Source organism: Sturnus vulgaris, chromosome 5, assembly GCF_052056855.1.
Source record: "Sturnus vulgaris isolate bStuVul1 chromosome 5, bStuVul1.hap1, whole genome shotgun sequence".
NCBI classification, from domain to species: domain Eukaryota; kingdom Metazoa; phylum Chordata; class Aves; order Passeriformes; family Sturnidae; genus Sturnus; species Sturnus vulgaris.
In genome coordinates this window covers 47,013,166-47,030,746 of record NC_142247.1, presented here as the reverse complement: position 1 = coordinate 47,030,746, position 17,581 = coordinate 47,013,166, and the positions used below count along the sequence as shown (strand labels likewise).

Below are 17,581 nucleotides of genomic sequence, written 5' to 3'. Positions count from 1 at the left end.
TGACCCACTGCTTTTGAGGCTCAGGCAGAGCCCAAGCAAATAAGCAGTGCTTGGCCTCCGCTGCACCCACCTGAGCATGGCTGGCTTACATCTCTGCGAGTCTGAAAACAGGAGCAAAAAGGAGCAAACAGAGCAGAAACACCAAACTTTTCAGCCAACTAAGTCAGCTTAGTGCCAGCACTTCTAGAAGCAACCACAGAGCTCACCAGAAGCCCAGGAGCAGCCACACTGTGTGATATCCTGCTTTCTGCAAGATGAGGGGTTGTAGGCAGTGGGCCAGAAAAACAGGACTTGAGGAATGAAGTATAGCACACTGCTGATTTTCTCAAGCAAAACTTGGTTATGAAAAGACGAGGACCCAGTGCAGTCAAAGGTGGCAGCAAGCCAACCTGAAGCACATACACAAAGAGCCCTCAGATAAATGATGTCAAAGAGCTACCACTAAAATGATCACAAATGTCTCAAAAGACTCATATATGAAGAGCGGACAAGAGCAGTGATAAACTGTGTCAGTGCCATAAAATTACTTTCTGCTATAGTGCAAATAATTTTTTTTAAGTGGATTAGATAAACACTAGGTGTTAGCACTCAAACAGATACCAGGAGCTTCCGTTACTTTTAGATCATTAAAGCCTGAATGTTATGTGCATTATACATATGTTGCAATCCTTCGCAGCACAATACAAAATATATTAGTTTCCATTCCGTGCACCGTCTTTATGCAAAAGGAGGAAAAATAAAATAATGTCTTATTCATGAAAAAACCTAAATACCACATGCAAAAGAAAACAGCTTAAAAGACATCAATATAAAATATTAAAGACTTCTTAGAATACATTTGCTGTCAAAATCACCCTGCAGGCAAAGGATAATAAATTAAATATTCCCCCAGTAACCTCATGGACCCAAGCAAGTGATGAGGTACATGAAATTTGCTACAAGATAAGCTTCAACACTGCTATTCTAAGCAATCTAAATGGCACTGAGAATATAAAATCTCAGTATCTATTTAAAAAATATTTAAATATGTCTGGAAGCAATAGCTTTCAGTATGCTATCATAAGTATCTTTACATCCTGCATTTTAAAGCAGTAATTTATACATGACTTTCAACGTACATTAGCACATTTAATCTTAGCTAAATTTGTGTAGAGGAAAAGCTGATAGATGGGGTATCAACCAGTTCAGCAAAAGACTATTTGTTTGCCAGTTCTTATAGTAAAGACAATGATCAAGCTTTCTAGTACTGAAGTTAGTAATGAATATATTTTTTTCCAGTTACTGACTTTCTGGTCACCTTTACCTACTCCACAGGTATGTTCCTCCCCTTGCTTAATTATGCAAGTTTTCATTTCTGGCCTAGCCAGTTTTACATCGTAGATACAGAATCACAGAACAGTTGGGGCTGACAGGGATCTTAAAGACCATCTACATTGAAGCCCCTGCCGGGGCTGGAGAAACCACAGCTTCTCTGGACAGCCTGTTCCAATGTCTCACTATGTTCTAGCAAAGAATTTCTTTTGTATATCTAATCTTCCAGTTTGAACCCAATGCAGTCTCCCCATAACCTCATGTGTAATTTAAAACATAACTCCTTAAACATCAAATAAGAAACTGTGCCATGAGTTTACAGACCTTACAAATCTATATTCACTCATTCCACATGCTCACACTCCCCACACTTTGTTTTTGGCCACAGCACACCTCAATTCTGCAACAGTTTCATATTGATTGTATGTCACCTCTCTTCAGCTTTACCGGTCATCATCCAAGCCACGCCCTATGGCCTGAGTTCGCCCCCCATGTTATATTAATTTAAGGCTGAGATCTTACAAGGAGAGCCACAAGGACAGGACTCAGAGACAGCCCCACAAGTTTCTCTAGCACCCAATTCTTTCTACCCTTTGCCTGCAAATGTCTCCCATTCCCTCCCATCACACACCACAAGAGTAATGATTATGGCTCCCTTTAGTTCTTCATCAATGGAAATACTCACAAATTCTTACCCACGAGTCACAAGACTCCTGTGATTGCTTCCCCAAGATCCTCTGAAGAAAAAACTGCAGCAAAACACCTCCTCTTGCACAGAAACATCACTCAGCATCCCTTCCCTTCCGAGACACTATTTGCCAAGAACAACGACAGGAGCTATCAAGTCTGCTGAACAGTCACCTCCCTGGGAACAGCCTCTAGCGAATTCAGCAACTGGTAAAAGCTGCTGGTCTGCTTCAAAGGGCAGCAGATTTCCCTTCACCTCTTCAAACTCCTCCCTTGCAACTCAGAAATGAAGTTTTTATCACACACAGTTTCTTCCCCCAGTTTTCTCTCCCCTTTCCCACAGATACTATCACAGGGAAGTAATGTACAGGCAGACAGATTTTGTACAACACTTTATTTACACTGCTGAAGACTGGGAATCAGTTCTGGCAACAGTTTCTTTCGTGTTACTCAGGCTGAGGAAGTCAAAAGTACATGTTATTACAAGGTCATTGTCCCACAGAGGGAAGCAAATAAACTCTCTGAGTACTGTAATTTGCAAGTTTGTCCTGTTAAAATGCAATTCAAGCAGCAAAGGGTAACACTCTTAAAAAACCAGGTGCCCTCCGGCTTCTGGTATATTTGCAATCCCTGTTAACTTCTAGTGGGAAAGAGCAGACTGAGATTTTTCAAGTGTCGCTGCAGTCAGACCAAGACTTCAGGTAAAAAGCAGTAGCACAGAAATTCAAAACAGGCTACACACAGTTACAGCAAAGCATGGAAGGTTCCATTTAGCACAGAGTCGAAAGTCAAAGCTTGTACTTCAAGAACAGAACGTGCTTATATGGTTGTAAAAAGTCAGCATTTGCAGAGAGGCAAGACAAGTTACCACAACCTTCTGTGGGAAAGAAAGGGAATCAGTAAAAGACACATTCGCAAAAGTACCTTTTATAGTTCAATCTTAACAGAAACTAAGGTTTTGACTTAAATTCCCTTTTAAAACCAACCTATGTTATTATACATGACATAGTGTCAACTAATAACCTTACTTTACTACATTTCTATATACATCAGTTTTCCTGAGCCCCCGTGAAAGTGCATGCACAACTGCATAGCTAACAGTCAGAAGAATCCTGCAATGTAAGGCTAGAGGCACAGCCAAACTGACCCCTTTATAGTATTTGAAAACCCTGATTTCCAAATTGAAGCACTTTCAGGGTAACCAGAAAACATACTTTTTCCAACCCTGCAGCCTAGAAGTGGTGAAAGAATGAGGTAAACGTACTGCATAGGCTATATATTTCATTCCAAATTCCCAAAGTGTTTTGGCTTAATTATGAAATTATTTCAAACTGAACAGAGAGAAAAAATAGTTATAAAAACCTGAAAACAAATCTAGGTTGACACTAACAGCGTTACTAGACAATAAATGATTTAGAAAGGGCATTTTTTACTGCCATTTTTTTTTCTTAGGTTAGCCAGACAAAAGCACAAATGGAAGAGAGCCTTGGTGCTTTTTCCATGGAGCTTTCTTTCTAGAACACCTGCCCAAATTCAGCTTGTCTGCTTCAGTTAGTCTGAGCCAAGACTGGGCCCACACTGTCACAGCACTGCAGAGAATACCAGCATTCCCAGCAATGCTGCAGCTTTTCTTGTCCCCACCCAAGTCCTGAAGCAATGACCAAGCTTTATGAAACAGGGCCTTTAGAACAGATTACCAGTGATTAACAGAGTGTCAGAGACCCCAATAATAATTTTAAACTATTTGGAAACTAATTTATAATTAACAATAGTGACTTTTCTGATTCTCATCTTTTTATTTAAAATGTGTCTTTGCAGGTTCACTTTTTTTAATATTCCCTTGCATCAGTGTTTAATTCCCAGAAATCATTCCTGTCAGACAATACAGTTTTCTGAAAAGATAGATCTTCCATCCTCACCACATTTTCAATAAACTCTGTAGAAGACAGTCAATGATCAGACTATGATAAAGTGCATATATTCCTTTCTGATACTGGCAACAAAACTGTGGACTAAAAAAATAAATCATACTGGAAATTGAAAACCACATTAAAAAAACCCCATGGTGACCCTTTACCACCCCACAATTAAGTGGCCCCACTGAGTACTGCCCAAAAATATTTTTCTTCAAGTGTCTGTTAGCTTTAAAAAAAAAACCAAAAAACTTACAACATTTAAAAAAATGGTTCCTTTACAATTAGACTCTGAGAATCACAAATTTATGTAACTTTGAAAACTACAGCTCCCTCAAGGCTGGCATAGCGCCTTGACAACTTTTTAGTAGTTTGTACTTTACCCTTTGGATCCAGGTTTCAAGCTGGCAAAAGCTTTGGAGTTCTTAAGGGAATGTGAAATTTCATTGAGAAAAGAAATAAAATGATAGTCCCTTTCTGACTTCTTGGACTCAAAAATAACTACAATGGTAAAGTGAGGTTCAGGGCGAGTCAGAAAGTAGGTGCTTTGGACTTTGTCATCGTAGAAGTGAACAACCTTCTCCAAACTGTTGAGGTCAGAGGTTCTATCAGTCATAATCATGATTACATTGGGCCAGTGCATAACAGGCCTGTCACTGGGCAGAGACACCACTGCAGGATACTGATCCACTCCTTTGGGGGCTTCCCTGTATGAATGGGGATGATGATAACCATGTCCCTGAAAACTCTCTGATCCACGATTGTCAAAAATTAAGGAAACATTGACAGCATCATACTTCCGGATGAAGCTGGAAATTTTTCCAAAGTAATCAGGATTTGTTTTAGCCGTCAAAGTTTTCATTTCAGATGCTGTTGTCTGTCGACTAAGGGCCTCATGAAAGTAAAAGCTAAACTTGGCAAGGAGAATGTTTTTGAGCTTCATCAGCCAGAGGAAGAGGTGTGGAGGTTGTACAGCCTTCTGAGACTGCCCTCCAAACAGGTGCTTCTTGGTCTCCCGCTGTTTTTCGAAAATTTGGCCCCAAGTTTGTAGCTTTGTGTGTGCACTGTGCAAGCTGACCAGGGATGGAAGGAACTTCCACTCCGAGATCTGAGCCTGAGCCTTTAAGAGGTGTAAAAGCACATCTACTTCCAGCTGGAAACTGCTTTCAAGAGGACTGAGGATTGGATGATGAAATCTAGAAAACATAACATTAGTCAAGACATGAGATCTGCCGTACACAACGGTGAAATAATTAGACAGTATTTGCCAGTTAACAGACAAAAGATCAAACATCAAAGCAGAGCAAAGTTTAAACAAAAACATTCTTAATTTAAATAACAGGGTTTTTTAAAATAATTAGGGTAAATATTTTCATGAACAAACAGTGCTTCACATGTGACAAAAAAAACCAAAAAACCGTCAGACATTTCTCTATCAAAGTAAAGGAGTTATATGTCATCAGTTCAAGAACAATCACAGTTTATCTTAATCCATGAACTACTATAACACCATTTCTTCTTAAATTCAGGTGATCTTGTTCCAATTTAAAATCTCTTCTGGCAGGAATATATGTCTTGATGATTCTGGAATAGTAGTAAGACATTAAATTAAATCAAAGGAATTATGTTATAAATCTTTTGTTCAAATAGGAGAGCTATAAGAAAGCCACGCTGAGCTTAGTTTTGCTTTTTGGAGCCATAATTAACTCCTTCTCTTCTCACTTCTTTTTCCAGATGTTTAGAAAAATACAGTTGCAGTCTCTCTTCCCATGATAGACAAATTATTTGCAAATTTATAGCATCATCAACAACATACTTAATGGAAAGAGTGAAAAACTAATGTAAAATACAACTTTAGAAAGAAGTGGCCTTTTTACTAAATGTATTCCTTCATTGGCATTTAGGATTCAGAGAGGTCTCTAATAAAGAACAATGACTTTGAACAGTGAATGTTCAAAGACAAGATTTTATAAGGTTTGCATTTAAATAAAGACAGATTTCTCTTCTAACTTCAGAAAAATATTTGGGTCCTATTACTGGTTTAAAACAATAAAGTTTATACAGAATTTTTCCAACTTTTAGAACTAAAGCAATGTCATTATTCCTGTCAGCTTCTAGGACAAAACAAGTACAACTGGTTTTGGAAACAGTGGATCAAGACCAAAACACTTTATTTTGTTGTAGACCAGAAGAGAGAATGAAAACATCAGGCTTTTCATCCCCTCTCCACTACTTTTCCTTTGGCTTGTGAGAAATATCTGACTATTTTATCACTGATCTGTAAGCATCTCTTTTTTTTTGGAAGCCACAATTTGTATCTTGCAAGGATTTGTTATTAAGATGCAAGTCCAAATTTATTTGAAGAAAATTAAATTAAGAATATCATAAGCCAGTTGATGCATCACGTTGGGCAACCCAGCCTGGGTAGGTGACCAGGCACCTTCTGCACGCAGCACATATCAGCAACCCTCAGGTCGACCTGCTACAGCAGAGATCCAGTGTTTACTGGCCACTTTGGCAGGCTGAGAAGTCCAGAGCATATTTACATTTCTTTGAACAATCAAGAGTCAACTAAAAATAGTTTCTAACAGTCAACATTAAATACCTCCAATGGTTTTGGTATACACCAGAAAAACAGTTTTGTTGCCATGTATTTTAAGAGCAAAGCATTATGCAATATTATTTGTTGCAGTCTGATTAAATGACACACAGCACAGTGGTTAAAACACATTTGCAGTCAGACCAAGATAATTTTCTTCAATCTTAAATTAAAGATTTATTAATTTTTATTTATTTTTAAGGCAGCACTGTCAAAGTCTCCTGGATTAACATTCTGATGCACAGCTTCCCCTTCTACTTTGCTTCATGGCTTTCTTAATGTTTCACTGTCCAGCAGGATTTGCTAAACTGTTTTAATCCAAAAATACACACCTCAGCCACAGCTGAGAAGCTTGATACGGTTGCAGAATAAACGGATAAGTTATGTACTAAGTATATCTGTCTATATCTTTATATATATATATATATATATATATATATATATATAAGATAAATATATATTATATATATATATCTTATATATATATCTGCTGTAATAGAGTTTTGTAACATAGAAGCATCCAACTGAGCTCAGTCTCATGTAAAACATACAACTTTTTACAATATTTCATAAGCCAGAGTGTCAAAAACTTAAAAACAAATTGGAAATTTGATTTTTTTTTTCCTAATCATTCCTGAAAGCAGAGGAATGGTAGTTTTGTTTTGCAGACTGTGAAGAAGCCACATTTTCTTTTTATCTCCTTCCAGAGATCACATGTTCATGCAGATATTACACAATACTACTATTGTGATAAAAAACATTAAACATTTAAATATTATTACATCACAATAGGTATTATAGTTACTTATTCATTTTATACTAAGCTTTTAAAGGATCCTGCTTCTGATGCTGCTTTAATTATTTAAGATCCCACCCAAACCAACCAACAGTTAAAAATTTCAGAAGTTACTTCTCCAGATGTATTCTAGAGAAAAACGAAAGGGAAAATGTTGAGTACTGGCCATGCACAAGTCAGCAAGAAGTAGCAGAATAACAAAATAACAAAATAGCTTTAAACTGTTCAGGAATTAATGTTATTTCAGATACAAACAACATGTCTTGTTAATAGCTAATCCTGCTGTTTCTTTACCAGCAAGCAGCTATTTCCTCTACATTATCTGACCAGCTATTTTCACATGTAAAGGAAAGAAATCAAGTCCAGAACCTATTTAAAAAATGCACATCCTGTCCAGCCTTAGCACAGCTGGCTAAAATAATGGCACACATCCTCAATTACAAGCGAGGATTACACTGACAGAGGGAAGAGGCTGGATAAGGATGAGTTTATTTGATCTTTCACCTATAAAGCAGAAATGCCTTGCAGCCAGTATATAGCAACCTAACACATCCGAGAAACTGATCTGAGATACAAAGAAACTAAAGGGAAGGACTAAAGGGATATATCATTATACCCACTTTTTTTCAGAAATATTCTGTACATCACTGGGAAGGAGCACACTGCAGCTACTTTATTAGCTCTGACAGCATCTTAAGACTGTCTCCATCTTAAAGACTGCTTGTTAACCCAAAGCAAGATCATCAGTATTTTTTCCAGGGAGACATTACTTATTTTTTTTTAAGATGTTATAATAGATATAGTTACATAATATGTATTATATAAACATATTATGTAACATATAATGCCTTAGAAGTACAAATGAAATTTACTTATATAGCATAATAAAACATTTCATATGCATCTCATATGCAGGTATAGTCTCCAATCACTTTATCAAAGTAAAAATTTCTGTTCTCAGATTTTCAACAGTGGTGTTGATTCAGCACATGCTTAGATCAGATGGCAGTTGTTAGTGAACAAGAGAAATCAACTTTTCAAAAAAAACCCAACTAAACAAAAAAATACCAACAACAAAAACACCCAAAACCTTAAACTTACTTCCCTTTATGCCTTAAAGTTTATCACACCACAGAAAATATATCTAAGTTTCAGGTTTTTATTGGACCAACAGCCCTGATATTTTAAGTGATCACAAGCCAAGAATTGCAAAACATCACTACTAAGATCATATACACTAGTTTTGATTTTCAAATGGCAAAATTATATAGCACTTTGCCAAAGGCATCCTCCAAAAAACAAGGGGATCAGCTGCAGTGCTTCAATTTGAATATCAGAAAGCACTTAATTATTTTAATTTTTCCTAGGTGAACACTACAAAAATCTAACTGAAAAAAGTAAGACCTATGAGTATTCTCCCCAAAAGTCTTCTTAGACACTATTTCACTAACAACAATTTAAAGAAATTCAACCACATCTGACAATTAACTTCCTACAATGGCTATCTTTTTTAGTTTAAAATGAAGAAGCAGAATTTGAGTGTGTTGACAAGCATTCAAAAATTCACTTTTAAACTGCCATCACTTCCAAGCCAGATAAGTTAGATGTGGAATACCTATCCTACCCTCATTTAAAACATCTCACAGGATTTTTGTGGCAGGAACTATTAAATCTTAACTTCAAGAAACCATATCGGCAAGGACAAAAGTCTCAGAGGTGCTGCTCCTACTGGCTCCAAGACCTCTGGAAAAAAGCCCTCCCAGCTAGGCCAAATAGTTGTGGTGTAGCTTTTAGACCTAAGCAGACATAAATTCTCAATTAAAAGTAAGATTGTCACACAAATATTTGCTTTATTTATGTCACCTACACTGAAGTCCACATGAAATTGAGGCTTGTTTCCTGTCCCCTACCAAAGAAAAAGTTCAAGAAGCCTTGCATCTTATAAAAGGAAAATCACTCTTCCTCTCTCCTGAAAATGAACATGCTGAGCATTAATTAAGGCATAGGGAGGAAGGCTCCTAGTACACCACGAGCAGACTCCCTTCGTTATTTTTTTCTTTCGAAGAATCTTCGTGCATCTAATGCTGCTGGCCAACACAAACTTTACACATGAACTTGTGAAGGGACTGTGCTATTCAGCAGTCAAAGGACAGCAAAGTCTTTAGGTTCGCTTTGAACTTCAACATCAGGTATTACAGATCACGTGTCTCAGTACGTACTGCCAGCAAAGAAGCACTGACCTTGAACTGTATTTCTTTAAGATGGATTCCAAAATGTTTACCAGTTCCTCAGAGTTAATGAACTTTTGGGTGCTGAGCGTGTACATTTTTTCATAGAAGTCAGCAATTTCCATCCGAGCCTGAACAAAAAAACAGAGCTGTTCAGACAGGTGAGAAAGCAGCTCTTCCAAGTGAGGAGCTGTTCCTCCTAGTGCATTGTGACCCGTCGCCACCACCTTCTTCAGCTCATTATGCAGAGATGTGTAGATGGTTCGGATGGAGTCCTTTCGGCTGAAGAATGACTGACCACCTGTTCAGATAAATATGGAGGTATTACCAAAATCCAGGGAGAGCAAAGATAAACAGCAACACTGGAAAATTCTTGTAATTATATATCTAGTTGTTTTCAACTATTGTTTAATTACAGAACTTCTTTTAACAAAGAATCAAAATTCAGTGTTTTATTCTGCAAGTAACTGAATCACAGAGCATATGCTCAGAGGACTTTATGTAATTCCATGCAAGCTACACTTGTCCCACTTGATGTCTCAGCAGCCAATGGCTGCTGCAAAACAGTAACTCCTTCACAGTTGCCTCAGTTATAACATGACTTTTAAGAAATCCACGGTTCAGTTAAATTTGCTACTATGATACATGACCTGGAAATACTATTATCTATGGAAGTCAGAAGAATTAAGTCATCATGACTTGAGTGATCAAATTTTAACAGCCTTCACTCCTATTAATAACTCTAGATGTTTTCCAGAAATTCCTTTAACAATCCCTCTTCAATCATTAAGCACTCAAATTCATGAAGCAACCTTTAAATGGGAACCGTGTGTTCAATCTGTGTGTACAAATCAAATGCTTCTAGTCCCTACACAATCCCAACATAAACCAGAATTCAAAGACAAAACAATCACACTTTATACCAGTGAGACCACAGTGCAAGCTAATCCATAACTAAAACTTGGAGGGCAGGTGGGAGAACAAGAAATCATCTGTGCTCACTTCTACCAGCTCAACCCTATGAGGAATTTAAAAAAGAAAAGACAGGAGTAAAGGGTCAAAGTAAAATATACTTAACTTTGATATTACAAAAACACTGTACGAATGTACTAGCCTTATTTCATAGTTTCTATTTACAGAATACTTAGTGTGCCATTCTGGCAGTCAACAGCTGCAGCACAGCAAAGACCACAGGGATTGAGTCTGAATCTTTTAAAGATTCCAAATTTAGCTGCCACTTTGAAACTGCTTATAAATTTTGTAATGCTGGATAGCTCTTTCCACTTTCCTTTTACACATATAATGTTTAAAGGTGACATTTGAGGTAGAAAGATAGAGAATTGGCTATCATAGTGAAAATGTTCCCATTGTAACACATGCGTAGCCTCCTGAGCATAGGCAGCAGGAAGAATCATTTACTCCAGTTGTATGAAGTAAATAAATAGACAAAACTTTTCCCCTTCTGTTGTCACCTTTATCCTTTCTGCAAGCACCATATGCACTCTTTAGAGTCAGCCTTACAGATAGAGTTTTGGCTGTAAAAACCTTCTTATAAATAGTTCTAAGTCACCACTTAGATAACAAAGCCGAATTTTCTTGATGGTTTAATGCGCCATACATCAGACTCATATCCTTTGATCCATTTTCCATACCCATCTGCAGTTCAAAAAGAAAGTTAGCAGCTTTGTAGCACCACAAAAGCTCATCCTGTGCCAGTCTGGGATTTTTCTACTTAAGCACTGACAAAACACGAAGCGGCTGAGATGGTAGCCAAAGCTTCTTGAGATTCTGCAGTATCTGCATGGGTAACAACTTCTAGGATGCTATCTCCAGCCCCGAGTGCTTACACATACACACCTGTAATACAAGGTGAAAAAGCTTTAACGCTCTGGTCATCCCAATAAGCTCATCTTCGCCTACATCTCAACCAGAGATCTCAACACAGAAACGCCTCTAATCCCTGGGAAGGGCGGGTAGGTACCCTGCCGGCCCGTGAAGAGATGCAGCGACTGGCACAACAGCCAGTGTGCCACCTGCACAGCACCTGTCCTCTCGCTCACGCTTTAAGGGCAGCACGAATGGCACAGCCGATTTCTCAGCGGGCACACGGACACTCACTAACTCAGCACTTGTCTTTCAGACGCACACACCCGCACGCACCCACCGAAACAGGGCACCCGGGTACGCAGCACTGTGCAAACACCGGCTGCCAAGGGACCTCCCGGCCGCCCGCTCCGCACTTGCAGAGCCAGGCGCGGGGCAAGCCCCCAGGCTGAGGCCGGCGCAGCGCGGGTTGGGAGAGCCGGTCCCTCCCTCCCCGGAGCGGTACCTAGCTTCTGTCCCAGGAAGGTCATGCTGTGATAGGCCTTCTCGGCCGCCGCCAGGTGCGCCAGCCCGGCCAGCAGCGCCAGCCAGCTGGACCCCGCGCTCTTGTTGGCCTCCCGCTCCTTTTCCACATTGTCCTTGGCCTTGTCGTAGGAGAAGATGCCCAGGTGGGAGAAGAAGGTCTCCAGAACGGCCTGCTCCACCGGCACCGGAGCTCCCAGCGGGATCGACTCCCCCATCCCGCCCAGCGCCTCCGCAGCGGCCACGACTTCCGGGTCCGGCGCCCGCCCGCCCGACGGGACACGTGAGCAGCTGGCTCGGGGTCACGTGACGGGCTGGGGCTCGCGCGGCTGGGCAACGGAAGCACCCGGGAGCGCCGAGGCCCCGGTGCGCGCGCAGTGAGCGTTCCTAGGCCCGGGCTTCTGCTGGCCGCTCGCCTCTGCCTTGCTGTCCTGCGTTTCATGCTGTAAGCGTAAAGGGAAGCACGCTTTCCTGCTAAATTGTTCGTTCAGTTAAAAAGGTTCTAAACCTCAAGTTCTTTCTGAGGCCCTTATTCTCACCTCTTTAACTCCCACAGGGCCCTCCAACTACTTTGGGTTTATTGTTTTTTCCTCCCTTGCGACTGGGGAGATTGTGGATTGCCCACACTAATCTCATTTTCTTCAGTTCGTGTTTCAGACAGAAGAGCTGCCGGAACTGATTCTCCGTGCAGGCGATGAGGAGCACAAGGCTGAGTCACGGGACCAGGCTGCAGAAGGGAAGCTCGCTGTGGCCACACTGACTGGTCCCAGCTACGCAGAGCAACTACCCGCCCTTGCACTGACAACCAGCACCTCTCCAGACTGAGTGGCAGCTATCCAGCTAATCTAGAAAGGACACATTTCCAATTTCCTCTCTGCAGGGTATTTCCCAGCATCTGCAGCTGCTTTTAAGCTGACATCTGGACAAAACACAGCATCAGTTCTCTAACACTGGTATGACCCATGTATTAATTTAAGTAGCTGACTGCCTATTGTTCAGGAAACATCACCACTGAAAATGAGCACCAGATGCATGATGCACCAGTACCACCTTTAGGTATGGAGCCTTTTAAATAAACCTCAACTACATAGTATCTACAAGCTTCCTACTGTACACAAAGTAGCCTAAGAATTTGAGTTTGGATATAAAAATTGTCATTGGTCTAATATAAAAGATAAATCTGCAAAGCCCTTCGTCACTTTTCTTTTCTAGGTACAGGCACTCCTGTACACATCCTTGAGCTTACTCAGAGTGGTGTATAACATCCCTGAAAAGGTTCCAGTTAGAACTAAAATTCTGGCTTCAAATGCTTATATTTGAAGCAGCTTAACTGCAGTTAGGAAGTTTTTATTATTACAGCTGACAAGTCTGAGTTCAGCATGCACCAAAAGCTGCCTTCTTCCTGAACTCAACTGTTCACTTAGTGCGCCAAAGGGACAAAATGGATGTAGGATTTTACTTCTCTGACCTGTAAAGTAGGTTATTAAAATCTTATTTATTGATGGGATATCTTGGTAATTTAAGTCAGCACCTGAAACACTCACCTGTTTGTTGAGGTTGGGGTGGTTGTTGAGGTGGTACAGGTAAAGAAGGAGGAAGGGCCTTTGTAGGGGTTTTACAATGTTTATTTCAGCCACAGATGTGCACAGCCCAGCATCCAGTCTGCAAAGGCAGAGGGGCTGGTGTGAGGGCCTAGGTTAAATACATGGGATGAGCAGGGAGGGAGAAGCATCATCAAAGACCAATTACCAGGGGGCATGGGGGTGTCACAAGGGTGGGGTTAGGGCATGGGGGCCAACAAGGAAACAGAGTGGGAGTGACCAAAAGGCTGATGGTAGGGAAAGAGCAGGGGCCTGATTCAAGGAACAGAACAGGGGTTGTCTTGACCTAATTGAACAGGATTCCTTATCAAAAGGAGACAGTTGAGAGAGAGGCCTTTCGTGTCTTTCTAACCGCGAGTGCCCTTCAAGGTCTCCACACCTGGTCAAGGCAATCGCAGCTGTGAACAGTAGGCTGTCAATGGTTTACAGTAAAAAAAAGAGTAGGAATGGGGACTCCTAGATAATCAGTATACAGTCTCCAAAAGACAACTGGGAGTGAAAGGTTCCAATAAGATTTTTATTGCAACACAGAGTTGACAACATGTTTTTATATCTAGTAGAAAGTATTGGGTCTCTTGGTGGTGAAACGTGGTTTGTGCTGGCGACGCAGAACTCTGTGTGGCAGCGGGAATTTGATTTTAGAATCCTGCAAGAAAAATGTTTCTATGTTAATTGAGGTATCAGATGAACAACAGAAAATATTGTGGAATAAATAGCCAAGTAACTAACTCATACTTTGAAAAGCAATCTATCCACAAATTAAGAAACACGTCACAGAACTTAAGAAACTACTTAAGTTTTGCATTCTTTTTTTCAAAGTAATGCCAGTCAGAGGCATGTTTTCTGCACCATAACATGTATTTGCTTTATTGTGACTTTCTTCCAAATAATTGTAGCAGTAGAAGTCTTGATCATAATATACCATGATCATGAACATATGCACCCAAGTTTGGTTCCTGCCCTATTTTTGGATGCAAAGCAAACCTGTACCACACAAGAAAAATCTTGTCTTCCAGTCCAACGTTAGACAACGACCCAACAGCTACTGCAGTGTTGGCTCACTTACATGGAACTGCTTGACTGCTGGTCTGCGGCACTTGTTGGCAGCAATTTCCTCAACCTTCATGATCTGGATAGAGTGAGCACGGGCACGATGACGGGCTCCCATATCACGGTCTGGAACAACATAACTCATTAAAAATAAATTTTTCTACATTTTCAATTCAAGAATCTTACAGCCTTTTGTCCAATGAATGCTCATAGTGCCATCTACAACTTATAAAATTTCTGATCAGCTACAATTAAAATCACCATTTCTATTATGTAAAGCGATGGCACAAACATCACAAAACCAACAAGCATTAGCAAATTCTTCCTCTAAGTTCTAAGCAAGCTCCTCGATAGGAAGAGCCGTCTTACTCTTCTTGTCCTATTTCAAGAAAGTATGCATGGACACAAGTAATATACCTAGGACTACTTTCTCTCTTGCAAGAGAAAAATCCTGTGATTCAGAATCAACACTGAAATACCATTACTGGAAAGACATATGAACTTCAAAGCACGTTCCCTTCCAAAAGGAAAGTGCAAGTAAAAGTGGGACCTGAGGATATCTTTACTTTTATTGAAATTGACCAGCATTAGAACCATGAATTGATTTTCATCCCACATAATCAGGCTTTCTGAATATGAGGAAGCATCTCACTTGGGCTACCTGAAAACTCCTCTATTCAGCAGTCTTCACTGGCTTCAAATCAAATCCATAGCCAGGTACACAAGGTATGCCTGCTGAAATACTACTGTTTCCCATGAAGATCTAACACATCTATTAAAAACTTACCAGTCACAACTATTATTGACCATAAAGTACCAGTCATTTTTATCATGAAACATGAGGTTCCTGGGCCTCTTAAGCAATTCTGCGGTATGCTCATGAACAGGGATTATTATTGTACGTTAATGTAGAACCTTAAATTTCACTTTCAACAGCACTTCAGCTTTTGAAAGGCGACAAGATACATTTAATATTTGCACACATGACAAGAATATCATTATCAAGAACAATATTCTTTGGGTTTTTATGTGCAATCTGTAGTGCTTGTAACACTCTGGAGTCAACTATCAGCTACACTGATAGATGGAAGTATAGGAACCAGGAAAATAGTCTATCCCTCAAGTACTTCACAAAACACACTGAAATCGAGACAACTGTTAATTCTCCCTGAAACGAGGCAATGAGATCTTGGAGTAATAAATAGAGTTTTTTTTCCTGAGATTTTTTTTTTTTACTTACTCCATAAAGGGCAGATGCTAGTATATTCCACATGATCTCTGAAATACTCTCTTCACAAGACTTGGGAAGATATATTAAATTATCCTAAAACAACACAGTGCAGGAAATACACACAGCACCTGAAAATTACTTCTCAGTTTTGTATAACATAGAACTGTAGAAAGACACACCAAAAAGAAGTGGGAATCAGTTTTCCAGTCAGAGAAACTGTATAAAGAGAGGTAACAAGTCAGATACCACGTGTATAATAGATAAACATCTATGGAATATCTCCTTTAATTTTCCAGTGTTTCAGTTATTTTACCATGGATTAAGTCAGCATGCCTTATTCCCAGTTTGAGATTTAATCTTCTGCTTGTACACTCATCCTACTATTTTACATCTCAAACAGTTACATATACTTACAGCACTGAGTGACAGCACCCGCAGTGGTCAAATCTCTGTACTCCCTGTACATGTTGTGGGTTCCACTACGAGAATCATAGCGCAACCAAATACCAAAATTTTTTACCCGCAGAGGGGACTTCTCATACACCTGGAATTATAAAAGAATATGGAAGTGGTTAGAAATTATGTACTATCACCATTTTACAATTTTAAGAATAAATATCTCAGAACTCTAACGAAACCACTGCTTTGTTAAAAAACAACTCTTTGCTATCTTTTCCCTTACCAACATAGCTACATTTATGTCGTGATAATTCAGAGTAGAAAACTTTATTAATTCAAAGAAAAATACAAGATTTCAGCTCTAAAGATTGTTCTTGAAGTATCAAGGTAGAGGAATGTAAGCATACAAACATTCACTTTCTCAAGGTTATGAATGTCCAAATGCGTCTTAAAACGTGTATCACACAATGAACCTAGTCTAAGAACAAGAGAGCAACACTAAGCAACACATAGTTCATAACTTTAAACCCGTAAGTAAATTCCTATTCAGTTTGTAGGAAATATACCACTACGTTAAAAAACCAAACTTGTCACTCCTTTTCATAGCAACTGAAAGATTAACGGATATCAACCTCACACCCCATAACTGTGACTCCTATAAAATCCTTCCACATACACCTTCTAGGATTCCGTAAGAACCTCCCACGTTTTTAGGTTTTCAATCCTTCACCTGGCCACAATACACAATTTCTCCAGAAGACTTCTTCATTTTCTTCAGCTGAGAAACGAAGTACCAGAATCGGGACTTAGCGACGACATGGTTCGGAGCAAAGATCCGCATACGATACAGAGGAGGGGTCGTGCATTTCGGTGTGGGCAGGCAACGGCCAACCACCTTGTACTCTCGCAGCTAGAAGGACACGAAGAACAGGCGGACCGCAGAGTGAGCGAGCCGCGGAGCCACCGCCGCGCCCGCCCCGCGGCTCCTCAAAGGAATAACGCGACGAGAGCAGCTCGATCCAGAAGTGGAAAAGCCCCTTGCACCGGCTGAGTCGATCTCCCGCGGTGCCGCCCACCTATCTAGGTCCACACCAGGCGGGAGCGACAGCGCCGCCGCCATGTTGGCCGCTAGCCGCCTCAAGGGCCAGGCTGTGCCGTTTGGGCACTCATGGGCCACTCTCGAGCGCTACAGCCCGCCACCACCGCCCTCCCGACGGCCACGTCGGCCGCATTCCCGGCCCCAGCTGCGCCCGCCAGGCCCCAGCCCATACTCACGGTGCCCGACGCCTTCATGGCGCTCCTCCACCGCGGCTCACAGGAAAGAAAAGGGACGGCCGCGTGCGCCGCCGCCTCACGTCAGTAACCCAGCCCCGCCCCCGCGCGGCGATTGACTGCGAGCAGAGCGCGATTGGAGCACGGA

The 17,581-nt window shown here is 40.6% G+C and overlaps 2 protein-coding genes, 1 long non-coding RNA gene and 1 other non-coding gene across 8 annotated transcripts in view; 1 reads left to right on the top strand and 3 right to left on the bottom strand.

Annotated features, from left to right (window-relative positions):
• KICS2 (KICSTOR subunit 2) overlaps positions 1-12,132 on the bottom strand; it is a 39,642-nt gene extending 27,510 nt beyond the window's left edge. For 4 of the 5 annotated variants that reach the window (XR_015803996.1, XR_015803994.1, XM_088165661.1 and 1 more), the window contains exons 1-3: positions 11,864-12,132; positions 9,547-9,835; positions 4,295-5,107 (exon numbers count right to left, since the gene is read on the bottom strand). Coding sequence is in view for 3 of the 5 variants with exons in the window: in XM_088165661.1 (XP_088021787.1) it covers positions 4,295-5,107; positions 9,547-9,835; positions 11,864-12,098 (1,337 nt within the window). In the remaining 2 variants the exon portion in view is untranslated. Of the gene's footprint in view, positions 1-2,377; positions 5,108-9,546; positions 9,836-11,863 lie in introns of those variants that run through there. The other variant, XM_014888585.2, reaches the window with a different exon arrangement.
• LOC106860649 (uncharacterized) lies at positions 12,013-13,834 on the top strand. Its single transcript, XR_001403994.2, has 2 exons — positions 12,013-12,325; positions 12,526-13,834. It is a non-coding gene; the product is annotated as an uncharacterized LOC106860649 (long non-coding RNA).
• A 143-nt stretch (positions 13,835-13,977) lies between these two features.
• RPL18A (ribosomal protein L18a) lies at positions 13,978-17,562 on the bottom strand. Its single transcript, XM_014888591.2, has 5 exons — positions 17,437-17,562; positions 16,892-17,071; positions 16,177-16,306; positions 14,548-14,657; positions 13,978-14,127 (listed from the first exon to the last, which is right to left on the bottom strand). The coding sequence occupies exons 1-5, from the start codon at positions 17,452-17,454 to the stop codon at positions 14,035-14,037; spliced, it is 531 nt and encodes a 176-aa protein (XP_014744077.1). The 5' UTR covers positions 17,455-17,562; the 3' UTR covers positions 13,978-14,034.
• Positions 15,436-15,567, bottom strand: LOC148223697 (small nucleolar RNA SNORA68). The gene has a single exon (XR_015804213.1). It is a non-coding gene; the product is annotated as a small nucleolar RNA SNORA68 (small nucleolar RNA).
• Positions 17,563-17,581: the final 19 nt, after the last annotated feature.